We start from the raw sequence: 18,409 nt of genomic DNA on the forward strand, positions 1-18,409 counted from the left end.
AAATCTATCACAAATTGGATTACTATAATAAGAATGTAGACTTTTTGCTCGCTCGACACTTTTTATACAGTTTGCCCGATTGCCGACTGAATGCCCCCGTGTATAAAACAAGGTTTAGCTCATTGATTAAATCATAACAATTTAAAGGAAATATCGAAAACAGATGGCAAACCTTGATAATAAAATGATATGCGTGAATTAAAAGATAACTGATGAAAAGTGTCACTCGGACAGCAGGGGGGGGGGGGATAAACGGGGGCTATGAGGGTGATAGCCCCCAAAATGTTCAAAAGAGCCCTAAAAACTCAATAATGGAGCCTTGGGAATTCCTCATTCATTGCAATGTTAAAACTTATCCAATGTTGCAGAATTTTAGGCAGTAATTTGTGAAAAGTAGCCCCCGACGAAACTGAAAAAGTATTATTTTTTGGCAGCGGACCAAATATAAAAAGTTATGGGATATTTTGAAAATCAGACAAAATAATGAATATCAATGAGGCAATTGCTGAGTATTATGATATTTTGAGAATGGTGGGGGTAATGAGCAAAATTATGTAAAATATTAGAAAAATATTGGTAGTCCTATATATAGAGCTATATATAATAGCGAGCTGCTTATATATAACGGAAGCGTTTGTGCATTTCAAAGTTAAGAAATGATCGGGTTCACACTTAATTCACATGGATTTTGTGGAAATTTGTCCTCTGAAAAAAATGTAGACATTTTCTTTGGGACAACAACGCCCCTGCCACCCCCTTTAATTCTCCAGCTATGCGCACGCGCGGCCAACTGCGTCGTCAACGTCCTCAACCTATGGTATGGAAAACAATCCCTGCGCACTCTTCTCTCCGATATGATATCGATCATGATCAAATCCCTTTTCTTATTTTTCATTTTGAAGATACCATAATGGCGGAGGGAGAAGTTGGAATTCTGCGAAGAGTTCGGGCAGGGGCGAGGGCTGAGGTATCAGTTTGATGTGTTTATGTCGTTATTTTGTTCAAGATTTGACAGACTATTTGTTAATGATTATATACATGTGGAACTGAAATTGCAGTTACTTCTTTGTGGTCAAAAATTGAGTTCCTGGGCTACGAAAATCCAGGCCAATGCCGGAACCGTCTCGGCTCTCTGGCGCTTTGCCTTTTTGGACAGGCCCTTGCCTTGGCCTTGGCTTGCGCCAGTCCATGGGCGCGTCGCGGGCCCGAGACCGAGTCTCCCGGTCCGCTGGTTTGACGTTTGATTGTTTCGTAGGCCGCACCTAGCCAGGCGGCTTCTAGAGAGTAAAAATCATTCTCTAACGTAAGGTTACTCTCATACGAAGCCAGGGCTTCTATCTCAGTCATAGTCATAGACCCACACAAAGGAAGCCAAAACCTGTGACTTGTGAGTGTGACTGTGTGTGAAACTTTCACCCCCGAGATTTCTACTTTCCCCCCCGAGATTTCTACTTTCCTTCTAAAATTAAAAGATCTAGACCTAAATCATGTAGCCTACATGGGATTGGGATAAAACTTCTTTTCCGACATTTCTACGTTCTCGTTATTTTTAAACAAGAATTCATCAAAATAAATGAAAAAATATTGTGAAAAGAAGGAAGAGACTTGCCCGATGTTTACGCCGCCATCTTGTTTCTTATTTAGGGACAGTGATTTTCCGTTTCAAAAAATTGCCTTTTCCGTTTCAGAAAATCTCAAATTCCGTTTCAGCATGTCAGAAAACGGAAATTCCGTTTCCCCATAGACTTTGTACACACGGAAAAGTGACAATTCCGTTTACACATTGAATACCGTACACTCGCACTGGTCAAAATTTGTATCTGCTACTGTACCAACAACACAATAGAATCCGTTCTAATCGGATCTATGCGGGTGCAAAAAATATTTTTCCAACCCCATTTAGCATGCATACATCCTCACCTTTCACATTATTAGCATTATTTCACGGTGAAATATTTCATCGATAATTTTGGGGTTTTTTGGACATCGTTATCATCAGTCAACGGCTTTTGCCAATCCGCCATCTTGGATTTTAAGACCATGATATCGTGCTGTTACATCTTCAAACGTAGAGGGCAGCAACACACGACCGTGCAGTGAACGATATGTGTGTGCATGTACTATGTGAAGCCCAACCCGGCGCCGGCAGGGTACGGCTACGGTGCGGGGTACAATCAAGTGTGCTGATGTCGAGTGCAGTCACGATGTGTGAATTGTCATGAAAGTAGCGAAGTGAGATCGTGTTTTCTGGGGTTTTGTGGCCATTTAATATTCTCATTTTGTTGTGATTTTGGAGTAATCTCTGTTGCTATTCTGTGTATTTTGAGGGAAAATACGTTTTCCGTGATTTTCCGTTTGAAATGACACTTTCCGTTTCAAAACACCCTTTCCGTGAATTCCGTCCGTTTTCCGCGATCGCGGAAAATCACTGTCCCTACTTATTGTACCTCCCCAACGTTAGTCGTTACGCGACGCTCGCGTCCGTAACGTTGGGGAAGTACAATAAGAAACAAGATGGCGGCGTATTGAGTTTGTTGTGCATAATTTATTTACTTTACCATTATGAGTGTGTGTTTATCACATGTACATGTATGCGTAGATCAAAGAAAAAAGTCCACACAACCTGGGAACAATAGTCTAGAATTGATTTATTCTCTTTCAATTCATATTTACAATGATAAAATAAATTATATTTTACCACAAATCAATTTGCAAAATATAACAGCAAACAATGTTTACAATACATACAAGGGTAACTAGATACACAAAGTGAAAGTACCTGTAACTTAGTGGTTGTGGCCTGTGGCTGCAGAATTAACATTTCAGAAGTGTGTTTCATTCCTTTTAAATGTTATTCTTTATATTTTTCGGGCCACCAAAAAATGTTATATGAAGGTTTTGGTGGCCCGAATGGGCCACCACCAAAAAAAGTTAATGTGGAGCCTTGCTGTAGGCAAAGACCCTGCTTGAAATGGATCTTGTGATTAAGGTTAGCATAATTTAAGCGAGAGAATGCTTATTCTAGCCAGGCCCTTTATGTTGTATATATTCAGACTGCATGTCCTTTTCATGAGTGAAAGGGTTTGCACAGCAACCCCCCAAGAAATAATTGCAAGTAAAAAGCAGTTTATTATTATATTTTGCATCTCTCTTTTTTACAGGATTTCTTCTCATGGGAGGAGCAAGCCTTTGATGAGATGGATAGCACACTAGCTGTTCAACAGGTAAGAACAAGAACAAAAAAGTCTCAAATTTACAAAATAATTTTTTTTTCTATTCTGAAATTCCTTAAAATCTTTTTAGTAAAGAGCTTTACCATAATTTACATGAAAGAGCTTTTGCCGTGGCGTCAGTCGTCTGTCCACAATTTCAAAATGCTTCTTCTTGGTCATTTCAAGTCCGATTTCAATTCTGTTTGCTTTATATGATAGCACTAGGTGGGGGATTCCAAACTTCTACATCGAATTTTGAAACTCATTAAATATGCTAATTTATGCGCATTTTTCAAAATTCACAAAAAATGCTTTTTATTTGTTGACCTATTTTGATTTTTTTTTCCATCTGGTAGAGCTGCATGAGGTTCACCAAAATTCTACACAGAATTTTGAAATTTTGACTAGAAAAATTTTTATGCTAATTTATTCAAAATTAATTTATGAGTATTTTTCAAAATTCACATAAAATGCTTCTTTATTTGTTGACCAATTTTGATTTTTTTTTTCTTCCATCTGGTAGAGCTTCATGAGGTTCACCAAACTTGTACACAATATTTTAAAATTTTGAGTAGAAAATTATTTATGCATGAATTAATTCATAAATCACAGAAAATGACTCATTCTTTATTTGTTGACCGATTTTGATTTTTTTTCTTCCATGTGGTAGAGCTACATGAGGGTCACCAAACTTCCACACAGAATTTTGAAATTTTGACTAGAAAATTAAGCTAACTTATGCAAAATTTATTCATAAATCACAAAAACTGCTTTTTCTCCTTCATTTGTTGATCAACTTCAATTTTGTTTGCTTTATATGAAAGCTCTAGGTGGGGACACAGAATTTTGAAACTCATTAGATATGCTGATTTATGCATATTTTTAAAAAGTCACACACAAAAATGCTTCTTATTTATTTGTTAACCGATTTTTTATTTTTTTGTTCCATCTGAGAGCTACATGGGGTTCATCAAGGTTCTACACAGAATTTAAAAATTTATTATAGGAAATTTATTCATAAAATCACAAAAGAATGCTTCTTTGTAACTTCTTCATCAATTTCATGTCACCAAATTCACTACAGTATCAACTGGGCTGAAATTAAAAATTGTGTTAAATTTCACAAAAAATGCTTCTCTGTATTTAAACTTCTTCATCAATTTCAATTCTGTTTCCTCAATTTATGTCACCAATATAATTCACTACAGTGTCAACTGGGCTGAAATTAAAATTGTGTTAAATTTCTTTGCGAGATGCCGGATGAGCTCCACATCATTGATGTGCTAGTTGTTTCACTTGCAAGCTGCTCTCTCTTACTGCTTAGTTCACTAATAATACATGTACAGTCACATTTGTTCTGTGGCGGCCGTACGGCAAGTAAAAAACAGCCGTTTTATTAATTTTTATTCAAACCACCTACATGTAGCTGGTACAAAAATGTTGTATCGGCTGGTTTCGACTCGCCATACTACCGCCGTAGAGCAAATGTGACTTGGGTATACAGTCCATAAACTCTTTTTACAGTTTGATTTTTACCTGTACAGTGTACAACAGTTTAATAGGTGTGAAATGCATTAAATGTAGTGTATATATAAATATACCATGAAAGTGGGTGATTTCTTATAGAAAAGTCCACCCCAACAAAATGTTATAGATTAAAAGGGAAAAAATCAAACAGGTATACAATAAGAAAAATACGAAATTTCGCTATTTTTTCCAAAACACCTATACACAGCACAGTGATATGCATATGAGATCTTCTGTGATGTCACACTATTTTTCCTGTATTTTAATGAATGAATTACATAACATTTCATTTTTTCAGATTTGAATTTTAAAGGAGACTTTGTCAAATCACAATAGGATGCAAACAAAGACAATTCCACATATTCAGGAGTAATCAAACTTTGTTTCACATTATAAAGAAGACAAAATTTAAAAAAATGTATTTGATTGGTGGGGATTGGTGGGGATTTTTACCTGATTGCTAAGAAAGCATGAATGCTTGTAAGCAAGCAACCAGAGGACCGACGGCTTAAGGTCCTCTCCGAAGGACCCGGTAATGAGGATTAATGCCTTACCAAAGGGCACTAGCACACCAAGTGTGAATCGAACCCGGGTCACCAGAATACAAATCCCCCGCTCTACCAACTGAGCTATCGCGCCTCCTTTCATGTAATTACAAAGAAAAAATAGTGAGTGGGTGACATCATGAGTTCCCTCATTTGCATACATTGTCCATACAATCAAGCGAAACTTTTGATTGTCATACATGTACAGATGTAACTTTCTCATTTTATATCTGATTTTAATGAAATTTTATCGTTAAACCTATTGGGGCAGACTTCCCCTTTAAAGAGAATTTATGACACACAGAATATAGGGGAGTAGTCGGCAAGTGATGAAAAACATCCTTTCTTGAATCTCCATCAGGCCCAGACTGCTGGAGTCGATAACAGTGCTCGGCAGATCATTACAATACAATGGATCAAATCATTAATGTCAAAGTTCATGACCCGCTAGTTTCAGACATGATGAACTTTTATCTTTCCCAGTGTCAATAGTTGAAAATTACCCTGTATCATGTGAAAGGAAGTATGAGCCCATTTATTATAAATGAAAATTAGAACTCAAAAGAAAGGTATTAAAAAGAATGAATGGATGAAAAAATGAGGGGAATGAACGAAAAGAAAAATTTATGTAAAACTAGAAAAGATCATTGAAGTAATAACTTAATGAAGTTCAAGCTTAATAACTATTTTAATTACATGTATCTTTGATGGGATTGAGCAATAGTGGTTTAAATGATAATAAATGTGATTATTGATAGCAGTAACATTGGTTATAATTGTATGATAATGTACATGAAGTTATCAAGGGAGTTGGCTTTGACAGGTCAATGGCCTTTCGGACTTTCTACATGTACATCCGCTACATAACCTTTTCATTTCTTTTACATTTCTATTTTTTGTTGTTGCTTATATTATGATTTAAAATTCTTTTACTCTTTATGTTGTATCATATTATCCTTGTACATGTACACGTGTTTGTATATTATTAAAGGATGTCAAATACATGAATTGAATTGAATATCCCACACAGCAGAATTACACTTTAGCATGGTTCTCGTTCTTACACAAGCATTCAAGCAGTCTCTGCCAACTGGGTACCCATTTTCCTCACCTGTGTAGAGAGCGGCAAATATAGATTTACATTTAACAGCTCGCCAAAGGACCTACATGTAGCACTGCAGTGAAATTCATACCCTGACCACAGTGTTCAATGTTTGAAGACAATATATGTACACAACATGAATTCATGAATATGGTATGGACCAAATGATAATCAAAGAACAATGATTTATCATTATTGATCTTTAAGCTTTAGTAAAAGAGCAAACAAGATGGTTCAATAAATGTTTAATTGCGCATTAGAGGCAAAAATGTTCTCTAGTACAGAAAATAGCATACATGCCAACTTCATATTTAACTAGGAACATTCATATTTTGAGGAAAAGAAAATGTTCCTGTAGCTTTAAATAGGATTTAATAGGAAACTAAAAAAAGTTCTTAGTTTTGGGGAATTTCTAAGTGATTTGTTACGATTTATTTGCTGTCAGGGCTGGCAGTTATGGAACAGAAGTTTCAGTCTGTCTTCCCAAAATCAGGCAATTTATTGATCATGAGGACTTTTTTTTGGGAGGGTGGGTGATGGAGGAGGGGCATCAGTTACATGTACCCCAGGAATTAAATAGGTCAGGTTCATTTAACTGCTAATGTAGGTCAAGGTTCCTTCATAAAACTTAAATAGGAAAAAAAAGGTTCCTTTACCCCCTAAACAATACAAGAAGGATTGTGTTGCATCTAAATAGCTTCATTATTATGATAACCTTTGCATTTTACGGCATGTGCTTCCAATTAAAGTTTGACAGGCAAATCAATATTCTTTCAAAGATTTAAGGTTTTCCTCTTTCGTAGCGATTGTCCTCAATGGAAACATTTTGGAGCTGACGGATCACCCTCGAGGTGCGGACATGACAAGCTCTTCATCATGTTGTTTTCTGCCTCCATTTCAAATTGGCAACCCCTTCCTCCTGGGGGCTGTTTAGGACCCAATGATGCACAGCTGATCTGAAACCTGAGATTGTAATCTATTCCGTTTCACATGCCCCTGTTTCCGGTCTCCCATCCCATCCCGTAATTAATGAGCCGGGGATCGAGAAGACGATGATCATTTTCTTTTAATATTTAATGCATTTCCTTCATTTTGCATGATTGATACACGTATGTAAATGATAGGCATGGTATTATGGCAATCACATAGTCTTTTGACAATCTTAGAATTTTGGCAACATATGAAAATATTTTAAATACAAATACAAAGGCCCATATTCTAAATTCCGGTTTAACTTTAATAGGCCTTGGTCTAACTCTGTGCTAAAATTATGGGAAGATGAAAATGTCAGAAAAATGTTTAACATTATGTTTCATATGTGCTCTTTGATTGTGCTAAACTGGCAAAGAAAACTAATTCATTCATTAAGAGACAGTTATGAATGATCTGAGTAATTGATGAGCTGATAAATTACTGTTAGAGATTTGTGTCACAATAGACCAGTTCGGTATTAATTCATGGGCAATTTTGGTCAAATGACCTTTCATTTTTTACATTATGATAGGCAGATTTCAAAGCAAGATATTTTGTATGCATGCCTTACATAGCAGGTGGCTATTGTAGCACACCAATGAACACTCTGTTTCTGGCAACTCCTGTAGGAACTTAGCAGGACAACGTTTTGCTGGTAGACGCTATTGCTGGTATATAACCAATTACCTAGGAAACATTTTACGTCTAGGTTAATCAGTCATAGTGGCTGACCTTATAGACGACAGATATTACTCTTGGGCCTTTTTATCAAAGTGGAGACAATGGCAGAGTAGGGATTCGAACTCACAACCTTGTAATTATGAGTCCAATGCTCTAACCACTGGACCACACGACTCTATGAAAGTACATGTCATTGTTGCATTTTTAAATAGAATGCATTAACCAGTTGCTATAACAATGTACTTGACCAACTGCGAAATACCAGTCGCTAGTGGACGCATTGGTTTTTTTTGTGTGGATATAATAAAAAACAACGTTCAAAAGAACATATGAATAATCAAGACATCAAAGTTGGTGCTTATCTCAGTAGATGTTAAACCACTATGTCACTTTTTGTCATAAGGACCTTCTTCTGATCATGCGCAGAAATGGCTTATATTCACTATCAATATATTTTTTCACTGGCTTTTGTTTTAAGCGACTGCAAATCATTGTACCTGATTGGTGTCGTGGAGAGCAAGTAAGTCAGTAAGTTTTCATGAAAAAGAAAAACCTCCCGAGATCATGAAGGGAGAGAAAATAAACGATACGTGTTCGGCGTGATCCCAAAGATTTATGATGTAGACGATTTCATTTTAGATTTCTCTATCATAGCGGGTAATAAAATCTGTATAAATGTCAACAACATAAATTGTGAATGTTATTGTTAACAAAATCATGTCACAAATGGTGTAAACGTGATGATCATGGGTGCTCATGTCATGTGTGCTAGGCATGATCAGGGTGACTGTCATCTGTATTGACTCAGCTGATATTCATGTCAGAGGAAGAAGAAAAAAAAATATGACACAAGATTGAGATGTTATGAAGATTAAAACAATGCACATTACTGAGTGAGTCAGTGAACTAAGTTTGGAATCTTGGCTTCAGTTTTATCAACACATTGATCATTATGTGCAGCTGGAGAATCAGCTGTTCATGTCTCTGAAGGGAATCTGGGTTCTTCTTGATACAAATGCATGGTAAGCCAATGTGCCACAAAAACATAAAGGAAATTGTTGAACTCCTAGTTAGCCACACCCAGTTGCTATGAAAACACTTTCACAGGGTAAAAATTCTTTACAAAACCAGACCAGTCCAGTACAAATGAATGGTAAGCCAATGTGCCACAAAAAACATAAAGGAAATTGTTGAACTCCTAGTTAGCCACACCCAGTTGCTATGAAAACACTTTCACATGGTTGAAATTCATTACAACACCAGACCAGTTCAGTCCTTAAATCGTTTAGAACAGGTGACGCTCAGAGCTGCTTTTAATGAAATTTGTACGTGTATGTCCTTTGCCTGTCGGGCAAAGTTTATTCATCAAGAGATTTCACACTGCTATTCTTTAAAAATACAAAAAAAGTACATGATCAAATTTAAGTTAGTATGTCATTGATCTTACTCTTCCCTTTGGCCCTCTTGTGTCCCTCTGTGTATAGCAATATTCACTTCAGCTGTTCGATGCAATTGTTTTCCCATTCCCCCTTGCTCCATGACATATCAGAGATAATGTCATTGTTTGTGATCTATAGGATATCAGCTCTTACCCTGTTAAATTATAGCAATTGGGAATAATAGCACCCTAGACAGACAAAGGGAAAGAGATGCTGTTCTGTGGTACTTATATCTATTTTTGATAGACAGACATCATACACTATCATTTTATTCTTGATTCAATGACCAACTCTTTGTCGTACTGAACATTTATCTAGTGCATGATAGTCTGAAGATTTTTGGGGGGTCATGTTTCAAGGAGAATAGAGCATACAAATTACTCTTCTTTCTTCCTCATTTTTCCTTTTCTCTACTAGAAAGAAAAACCTTACAGAGAATGGGAGGGCAAGGGCCACCCCCCCCCCCCATGTAGTGCTGCCCCTTCTGGCATTTTTACAACACTGTTGGAATAGTGAAATGCAAGTGAAACAAATCCATCTCTGATTATCATATTTTTGTCTTCCTCTTCTCTCATTGTTGACAGTTCATTCAGCAAAGCATTAGGAAAGATATCAGCAACATCGATGGCATCTTACAGCCTCCAGAGGGCCAGGATGAGGGTGTCTGGAAGTACGAACATCTCAGGCAGTTCTGTCTGGAGCTCAACGGACTAGCTGTCAAGTTACAGGTAGGTTTCAGTAGTTGACTCTCAAAACCCAGGTATAGCTAGTATGAACATCTCAGGCAGTTCTGTCTGGAGCTCAATGGACTAGCTGTCAAGTTTACAGGTATGTTTCAGTAGTTGACTCTCAAAACCCAGGTAAAGCTAGTATGAACATCTCAGGCAGTTCTGTATGGAGCTCAACGGACTAGCTGTCAAGTTACAGGTAGGTTTCAGTGGCTGACTCTCAACCCAGGAGATTTTTTGGTAAAGCTAGTAATAGTATGAACATCTCTAGCAGTTCTGTGTGGAGCTCATTGAGCGCGCTGTCAAGTTACAGGTAGGTATCAATCCATAATTAACACTCCCAACCCATCATAAAGCTCGTATGGACAATTCCTTGCGAGATTTCTTCTGTTGAGGATGACCTTTGAAGACAATTTTTGAAGATTTCGACCCATGTGATGGTTCTGTCATCCCAAGCTTAATTGTCATGCGTGGCCCATACAACAATGTACAATCAATCATGAAAATCAAGCATACGATTAATCACCAACCTTTTTGTTAATACGGAACCCGGATTTCTAATTATCTGACAGCAATATAAACTTGCAAGGAGACAGTTATTAGAGTACCATCCTACTTTTGACTCCCTCAAACTTCATAGCGTTAGATTTACATGTACATGTAGTTCTCCATATGTATTCAGTCTTCAAATCTATATTTGAGAATGTCTAAGCGAGTTTACTGTGTGATTAAAAAAAAAAATTGACAGCTCACAAATCCCAATTTTAAGGGAAAAAATATGTCATGAACACATAATCATTATATATGGCTGGAAAGAGTTATTAAACATATTTGCAAGTCCTTTTCAATGATATTAACTTGAGAATTTATACTAAACAGTGTTTATTAAACAATTAAAATGTGAATTATTAAAAAGGTGTTTTGAAATGGATGTTAATGCAACCGTTGTAGGATTATGACATCTAGATTCATTCGTTGCAGTCATGCCTTAACTTGGCCCAAATCAAAATTTACATCACTGCAAAGAATACCTCCTGATCATTCAAGCGTTAACACATACCACATAAATATGGTATCAAATTATTTGAGCGAACATACTCTTTCAGGGCATATATTATAATTATGTGTTCATGGCATAATTTTTCCTTAACTTGGGGATTTGTGAGGTGTCAAGTTTTTTTTTTTTACTCGTATGGTACAATACTAACCTAACAATTAAATGTTTACTTTATTTTCTTGTCACTAACAGCTGGAATGTAACCCAGACACCTGCTCACAGATGACTGCAACAGAACAGTGGATCTTTCTCTGTGCTGCACATAAGACACCAAAAGAGGTGAGACTGCAAATTGCTTCATATCACTTCCAGTGAAATACTAGGGATCCCTGAACACAAGGACTTGTGCTCATTTGGAGATTTGAAACAAGGCTTCTGATTGGCTGCTTCCAAGTCACTGAATGATGTTGTGCATCCAACAAAGATTTGGAGTGGCCAATCTATTTTGATTGATTGCATATCTTTGTGGTACATGGCCTGGATGCCTTTGTTTGTGACTACTGGCTTGGAGATATATTTGCTCCATGCAACATCAACCCAAAATCTTTGAAGTATCAAATCATCTATCAAAATGGATTATTTTATTTGTTTGATGTGAACTGTACAATTAGGCCATTTGCCTAAAACAATTGTACTCTGTCACAGTGCCATGGTGTGGCTTCCAATTTATTTGTTAAAAGGGAAGTTCACCCTGACAAAAAGTTTATTGTAAAAATAGCAGAAAAAATAATGAAAAATATTGCCGAAGGTTTGAGAAAAATCTATCAAAGAATAACAAAGTTATTAGAATTTTAATTATTTGATTTGTGACCTCATATGCGAGCAGCATTCCTACATAGCGAATGGTAAAAAAAATTCAATGAAATGTCATTTTCTCAGAAAATTGAAAATGGTTTTTACTGTACCTTTTGTTTATCAACAGAAATCATTTCAAACCCGATCATGAAAAGAAAACAAAAATAAGTCATCAGGAACCATTAAAAAATGAAACTCATGCATTTTATATTACTTAACATATGTGGCAGCTGCTCATTTATGATGTCACAAATCCAAAACTTAAAGTTCTAATAACTTTCTTAATCTTTAACTGATTTTCCTCAAACCTTCATCAATATTTTTTTTCTGCTATTTTTAGAACAAACTTTTCTTCAGGCTGATTTTCCCCTTTAAGATAACTTTTGATTGCAGTTCAGTTTGAGGGATACATTTACAAATAATATGTTTTGAAGGTAAACATGATTTGTCTTTAATTCACAGTGTCCAGCAATAGACTACACAAGACACACCTTAGATGGCGCAGCTTGCCTCCTCAATAGCAACAAGTACTTCCCGAGCCGGTAAGTCAGTACCACCCTCACCCCTATATAAAGGCCTGGTCCCACTGGCGGACGGACATAAAACATATTCATGACGGATACAGTGGACAAGCAAAATTTCAGGTTGATGGCTCCATCCGTTTTCATCCGCTCCAAATAATGGACAAAACGGGCAAACAATGAAATCACAGTGGACGGATGCTCGATGGATATAGAGCGTATGAAACACGTATGCAAAGAGTTCACAACGGATACATAACGTTTTCCAACGGATGGCGAGATTCTTTTCCGTTTTGGTTCCTCTCTGCATCCGTAAGTGCAATGGGACCGGGCCTTAAGGTGAATGTAGCTAAGTTTGGGTGTGGGGCAACTAGGATACTTAGCTTGGCAATTTTGGTCAAATTACCTTTCATTTCTTTCATTATGATAGGCAGATTTCAGAGCAAGATTTCAGATGTAAGCATGCCTTACACAGTAGGATGCAGAAATTGCATAGATCAGCTGACTAAAATAGCACACAATAAACACTCTATGAAGGTATTTGTTGCATTTCTGCTATGAATGCATTAGCATGTTGTTATATTAATGTACTTGGCCAACTGAAATACCAGTCGCTAATGAACGCATTGTTGTTTTTTGTGGATCTAATGAAAAATCCAATTCAAAAGAATACATGAAAAAATCAAGACATCAAAGTTGGTGCTTATCTCATTAAATATTAAACTGCCATGTCACTTTAGTACAAATGACTTTCTTCTGATCATGCGCAGAATGGAACTCCGAACTGACTATAAAAACATTGATATCAAATATCGACCAGCACTAATCTAAACCCAGGCACTGCTGTGTCATGACACTTCCCATAGATTCAAGATGAAGTTGAATGAAAATCTTAATATTAAATTGCATTTCAATTTAATTTGTATTTTCAAATGGTAACTTTCATGATTTTATTTCAGTGTGAGCATCAAGGAATCCTCAGTAGCCAAGCTTGGATCTGTTTGCCGGCGTATCTATAGGATATTCTCACATGCTTACTTCCATCATCGTACTCTGTTCGATGATTATGAGGTATGTATGTTATTCCTGTATTTAAGCATTATTGAATGAGAAATTTTGAAATAACACTGCATAGTAATTCTGATTGTCGTACCTTATATTCCAAACTTTGCAATATGAATTTTAGTGGAGTTGAAATATCTTTTAAAAAAGAAGTGACATTTTGGAGGGTTTTTTTTCCACTGATTCTTTGCAAAAAAAAATCACATTTGAGCATTTTTAGCACCTTGTCTTGGTAATATTTTTCTTTTTCTTTATAATTTGAACTCTTAAGTTACAAAACATAATTTTGTTTTTCATGGAATAAAATTCATGGAATAATATTCAGCCCTTTTCATAGTTGGTAATTATAATATTCATAATTTGTATGTTATTAGCATGAACAATGCATTGAAATTGAGTGAAATGCAATTGAAAGAATATTGTTATTTCCTGATGATGCCATCAAGTTGGGATCAATACATCCCACCCTGTGAAATTCCTGAAAGAACGCTTTAGACTATGACCCCATACTTTAGTTCCCCTGTCTCTGCACGGACTAGCAAGTCTGTCAACACATACAGAAGAGGAAGAATGAATTCTTGTTTATTCCTAAAATAAGATATTTATATGCTAACATATATGCATATTTAATTGGTATTTGTGTTATGTATATTGTCAGTGACATTGTATTGAAATGGAATGAACTAAAATCAAATAATTTTTTGTTTATTTCCTTTATTTCCTAGAACGAGACGTTTCTTTGCCGACGTTTCTCGACGTTTGTGACGAAATACAATCTGATGCCGAAGGATAATCTCATCGTACCGATATTAGAAGAATCTCAAGGGAGCATGGAAAGTGAAGCATAGTTAATACAAATATACCAGGCATGAGTAAGTATAGCGGGAATTATTTGTCCAAGGTTGGACTGGCATTTCTATTTTTCCCTGAGCCCCGAGGGAAAAATGGTAATTTTTCCAGTACAATCGAGGATGAATAATTCCCTCTATACTTTCGAAATGAAGGCCTGGTATACTTGTTTTATATCCTACATTATTTTAATAAGTTAGAACAGATCCTGATAATCTAGTTCTTGTTCACGTAGTTCATCTTTTTTAATCTGAACCAAAATATAGATGACGCGCTCTGTGCATTGACTGACCTACTTTTCCTGAAGCTAGGTGCTCAGCGGAACGCGGATTTGTGCCTGCGCCCGAGAGATTGTGCGATCTGTGTCAATGATGGAATAGAGCACTATTCCATCATTGACGTCACGGAATAATAATTTTTCTTCAGTGGTCGTTTCATTTTCAACATCATCGCAAAATAGTGAGAATATGTTTGGTCACATGATGCTATTTAAACCAATCAGTATACATGATTTAATTTATGTAGGATATAATACACAGTATCCCCATTCATGTCCATAGGCCATAGGGAGTCGGACCGATGCATTATGGGATTGCCCAGTTGTGAATCAATCACATTGAAGAATGAAATAAGAATCCCCTTTCTCCCCTTCCCCTCAACATAATGCATGATCATGATGAAACTGAATGGTCCCACTTCACAAAGGTGGTTTGAAATGGTTCGTGAAGATTTCATCCATAATTATGCCAAAGTCACAAAAGGTGGTTTTGAAACCGTGGTTTAAAATCATGGTTTGAAATCATAGTTTATGCGTAACACAGAAAGCGAAGCATAGTACAATGACAACCTTGTCATTTCTTTTAAGCCAAATTCATAAAGGTGTTTTTTAATCCATGATTTGAGACCATGGTTTATGCAGATTTCATCTTTTATCCATCTCTCCTTCCGTTTCAGAGTACAGTCCACCTATTGTATTATTCTACTTTTGGGGTTTGCCATGGACAGGCAGGTGTAATACACAGGGTGAACACTACTCTTTAAAGGTCAAGTCTACCCCAGAAAAATGTTGTTTTGAATCAATAGAGAAAAATCAAACAAGAATAATGCTGAAAATTTCATCAAAATCGGATGTAAAATAAGAAGGTTATGACATTTTTAAGTTTCGCTTATTCTTCACAAAACAGTTATATGCAAAAATCAGTGACATGCAAATGAGAGAGTCGATGATGTCCATCACTCAGTACTTCTTTTGTTTGTTATTGTTTGAATTACACAATATTTCAATTTTTACAGATTTGACATTAAGGACCAACTTTAATGAATCATCAAATGTTAAAACAGTGGTAATACCACATGTTCAGGGAGGAACAAAACTTTGTTTAATAGGACAATAAGGAGAAAATCATTATATTTCATATAATATAATACAAAAGAAATAGTGAGCGGATGACATCATCAGTCAGCTCATTTGCATACTGATCAGGACGTGCATATAACTGTTTTGTGAAATTAAGCAAAACTTCAAAATGTCACAACTTTCTTATTTTACATCCGATTTTGATGAAATTTTCAATGTGATGCTTGTTGGATTTTTCTTGTATTATTCAAATCAACTTTTTTTTGGGGTGGACTTGTTCTTTAACAAATAGTGCCTCTGCCACAGAATGCTAAGTTGACTCTTGTTACTAAGGTTACTGTAGTAATGAGCTTACAGTTAATGTTAATTAATCAACATTGACAGTGGACTCATTTATTAATAACAGTGGGCTCATTAATGCTGTAAGTGTAACCTTTCAATTCAGCACTCTGAAAAAAAAACCAACATTGATTATTGGATGCTTTATCATAACCACCTTTGTGAATAATTAGTTTCATAATCGTGCATTATTTTTAGGAGGGGGGAGGGAAAGGGGATTCTTATCTCCTTTTTTTCTATCTGCAAGAATTTTATGAACATTGTGTTACACTTAACCCAGGTGAGGCAAATTGGCACGTTGCTGGTTTAATTTCAACAATGCAAAGAGCTGGAAGCAACAGCTTCAGGTAGAGTTGTCGTAATATTTATAGTGCACCTAAAATAGATTATATGTAGATAGATGGTGCTACATAAACACCCATTATAATTATTTATATCACAATGATAGGGGATGTAATCTACCAAGACAGGAATCTGTTTGAATTTTTTTATATCACACTGGTTTCATAACTTATTTATATCACATGCTTGTATATATGTATACTGTAAATTGTGTATAGGTATCCATTAGTTTTATGTTGTACATGTAGTAGTAGTAGTAGCAGTGGGAGATGGAGGGGATCCCAGGGGTAGTTCTCCTGAAGCAGTAAGGACGACTTGTTATCTGTTCTTATGGGTCAAGTCATATTATATTATCAATCATTTTTTATTCCCATCAGCTTAAAGGTGAAATCCAATCTTTTTATATTAGAATTTACGAATCAAGCATTTCCATGCAATGTTTCTTCTAAAAATTTGATTAGGGTTGTGGGTAATTCAGCCCTACTATAACAGACAGGTCAAATTTTGGGTGTGTGTGTCTCATGTAGCACAAGAATAGGTCATCGGACAGACATGTTTTATGCGTAACGTTAAAAAAAACAAATAAAAATAAAACTCCACCCTGGTGGGTGTCTCATAAATCTGTTAAGTTAAAAGCGACTTTAAGAACGACTGGTGAACCTTTCTTATGCACTAAATAATTACCATTGAACCACAAGAAAGGATCACCAGTCGTTCTCAAAGCACTCTTAAAGGGGAATCCAGCCTTGGCCATAAAATGTTGTGTTGGGAAGGAGAAAAATAAATTAAACAGAATGGTGAAAGTTTGAAAGAAATCGCACAAGCAATTAGAAAGTTATAGCTACTTTAAAATTGAGATCACTAATAGTATGTAGATTTCAAATGGGCAACTGTGTAAGTAAATTATGACAAGGGGCAAGGACAACTTTCCCATAGGCCATGTACTTTATTATCAGGGATTTGTGGTTTTCTCCCAAGTACCCATTCCCCTGGGGCAGTAATCTAAATATAACCCAGGTAGTATATTGTTTAATGCCCTCATGAAAGAAAAATATAATTTGAAATAAAACTTTTGGGAAAAATGACATTTTAGCCATAATATGTATTGGAGTACATGGAAGAGTAGTCCTTGCCTTACATCACTATGACATCCCATATGCGGCCAATTTGAAGTCTCCATGAGTATAGTGATTACCAATATTTACATATTTTAAAAATTCATAACTTTCTTGTTGTTTGTCCAATATTGTTCAAACTTTCACCTATCAACTTGTCTGAGTTTTCTTTTTGTTATAAAAGCAAGTTTTTATTTGGGTAGGATTCCCCTTTAACTTATGAACAGCTTTCTGAAAAGCATTGTACACACATACTGGAGCTGATGGGCTGTTTCATACAGCTGTTCGTAAACTTATGCACAGTTCCACGCACGACTGGAACATTTTCTTAGGTGCTAAGTCAATCATAGGGATATACCATTTAGCACAAGAAAGGATCACCAGTCGTAACTGGAACATGTTCTTAGGTGCTAAGTCATCTACATATAGGGATATATCATTTAGCATAAGGAAGGGTCACCAGCCGTGTGTAAAGTCACTTGTACCTTACAATCGGCTGTATGAAACACCCACCCGAATAAAGAAGATCAATTCCACGAAAGATGATAAATACCGGTCAGTAGTTTGATGTCGATAGAAGTAAAATATTGTTATATGACAGCTCCTAGCCAATGATTGATTGCAAAAGCTGTTGAATCCTTACATGATATATCATCATAATATATTTGAATGAATTATGTATTGTACATGTTGTAGTGATCTGCAGCATTTGTGAAATATATGTACCATAGAATGTATTTATGATTAAATTTGATATCTGTATGAA

General features: G+C 36.0%; 1 protein-coding gene across 2 annotated transcripts; it reads left to right on the forward strand.

Moving 5' to 3' along the window:
* Positions 1-820: 820 nt before the first annotated feature.
* Positions 821-18,409, forward strand: LOC129274191 (MOB-like protein phocein). 2 transcript variants are annotated; one of them, XR_010295395.1, is made up of 8 exons: positions 821-967; positions 3,162-3,224; positions 10,063-10,206; positions 11,456-11,542; positions 12,521-12,600; positions 13,539-13,650; positions 14,367-17,250; positions 17,847-18,409. XR_010295395.1 is itself a non-coding variant. In XM_064108138.1 (7 exons), the coding sequence occupies exons 1-7, from the start codon at positions 911-913 to the stop codon at positions 14,487-14,489; spliced, it is 666 nt and encodes a 221-aa protein (XP_063964208.1). In that variant the 5' UTR covers positions 821-910; the 3' UTR covers positions 14,490-18,409. The 2 variants fall into 2 exon arrangements, 1 of the variants encoding a protein (XP_063964208.1); XM_064108138.1 differs by having other exon boundaries at positions 14,367-18,409.

The sequence above is a fragment of the Lytechinus pictus genome, chromosome 13 (genome assembly GCF_037042905.1).
Source record: "Lytechinus pictus isolate F3 Inbred chromosome 13, Lp3.0, whole genome shotgun sequence".
NCBI lineage: Eukaryota > Metazoa > Echinodermata > Echinoidea > Temnopleuroida > Toxopneustidae > Lytechinus > Lytechinus pictus.

Excerpts from the sequence above, each read along its gene's own strand:
- LOC129274191 (XM_064108138.1), top strand. The coding sequence starts at position 911 with ATGGCGGAGGGAGAAGTTGGAATTCTGCGAAGAGTTCGGGCAGGGGCG. Across the intron at positions 10,207-11,455 it reads GACTAGCTGTCAAGTTACAG|CTGGAATGTAACCCAGACAC; the intron begins GTAGGTTTCAGT and ends TGTCACTAACAG. Across the intron at positions 13,651-14,366 it reads CTCTGTTCGATGATTATGAG|AACGAGACGTTTCTTTGCCG; the intron begins GTATGTATGTTA and ends TTTATTTCCTAG.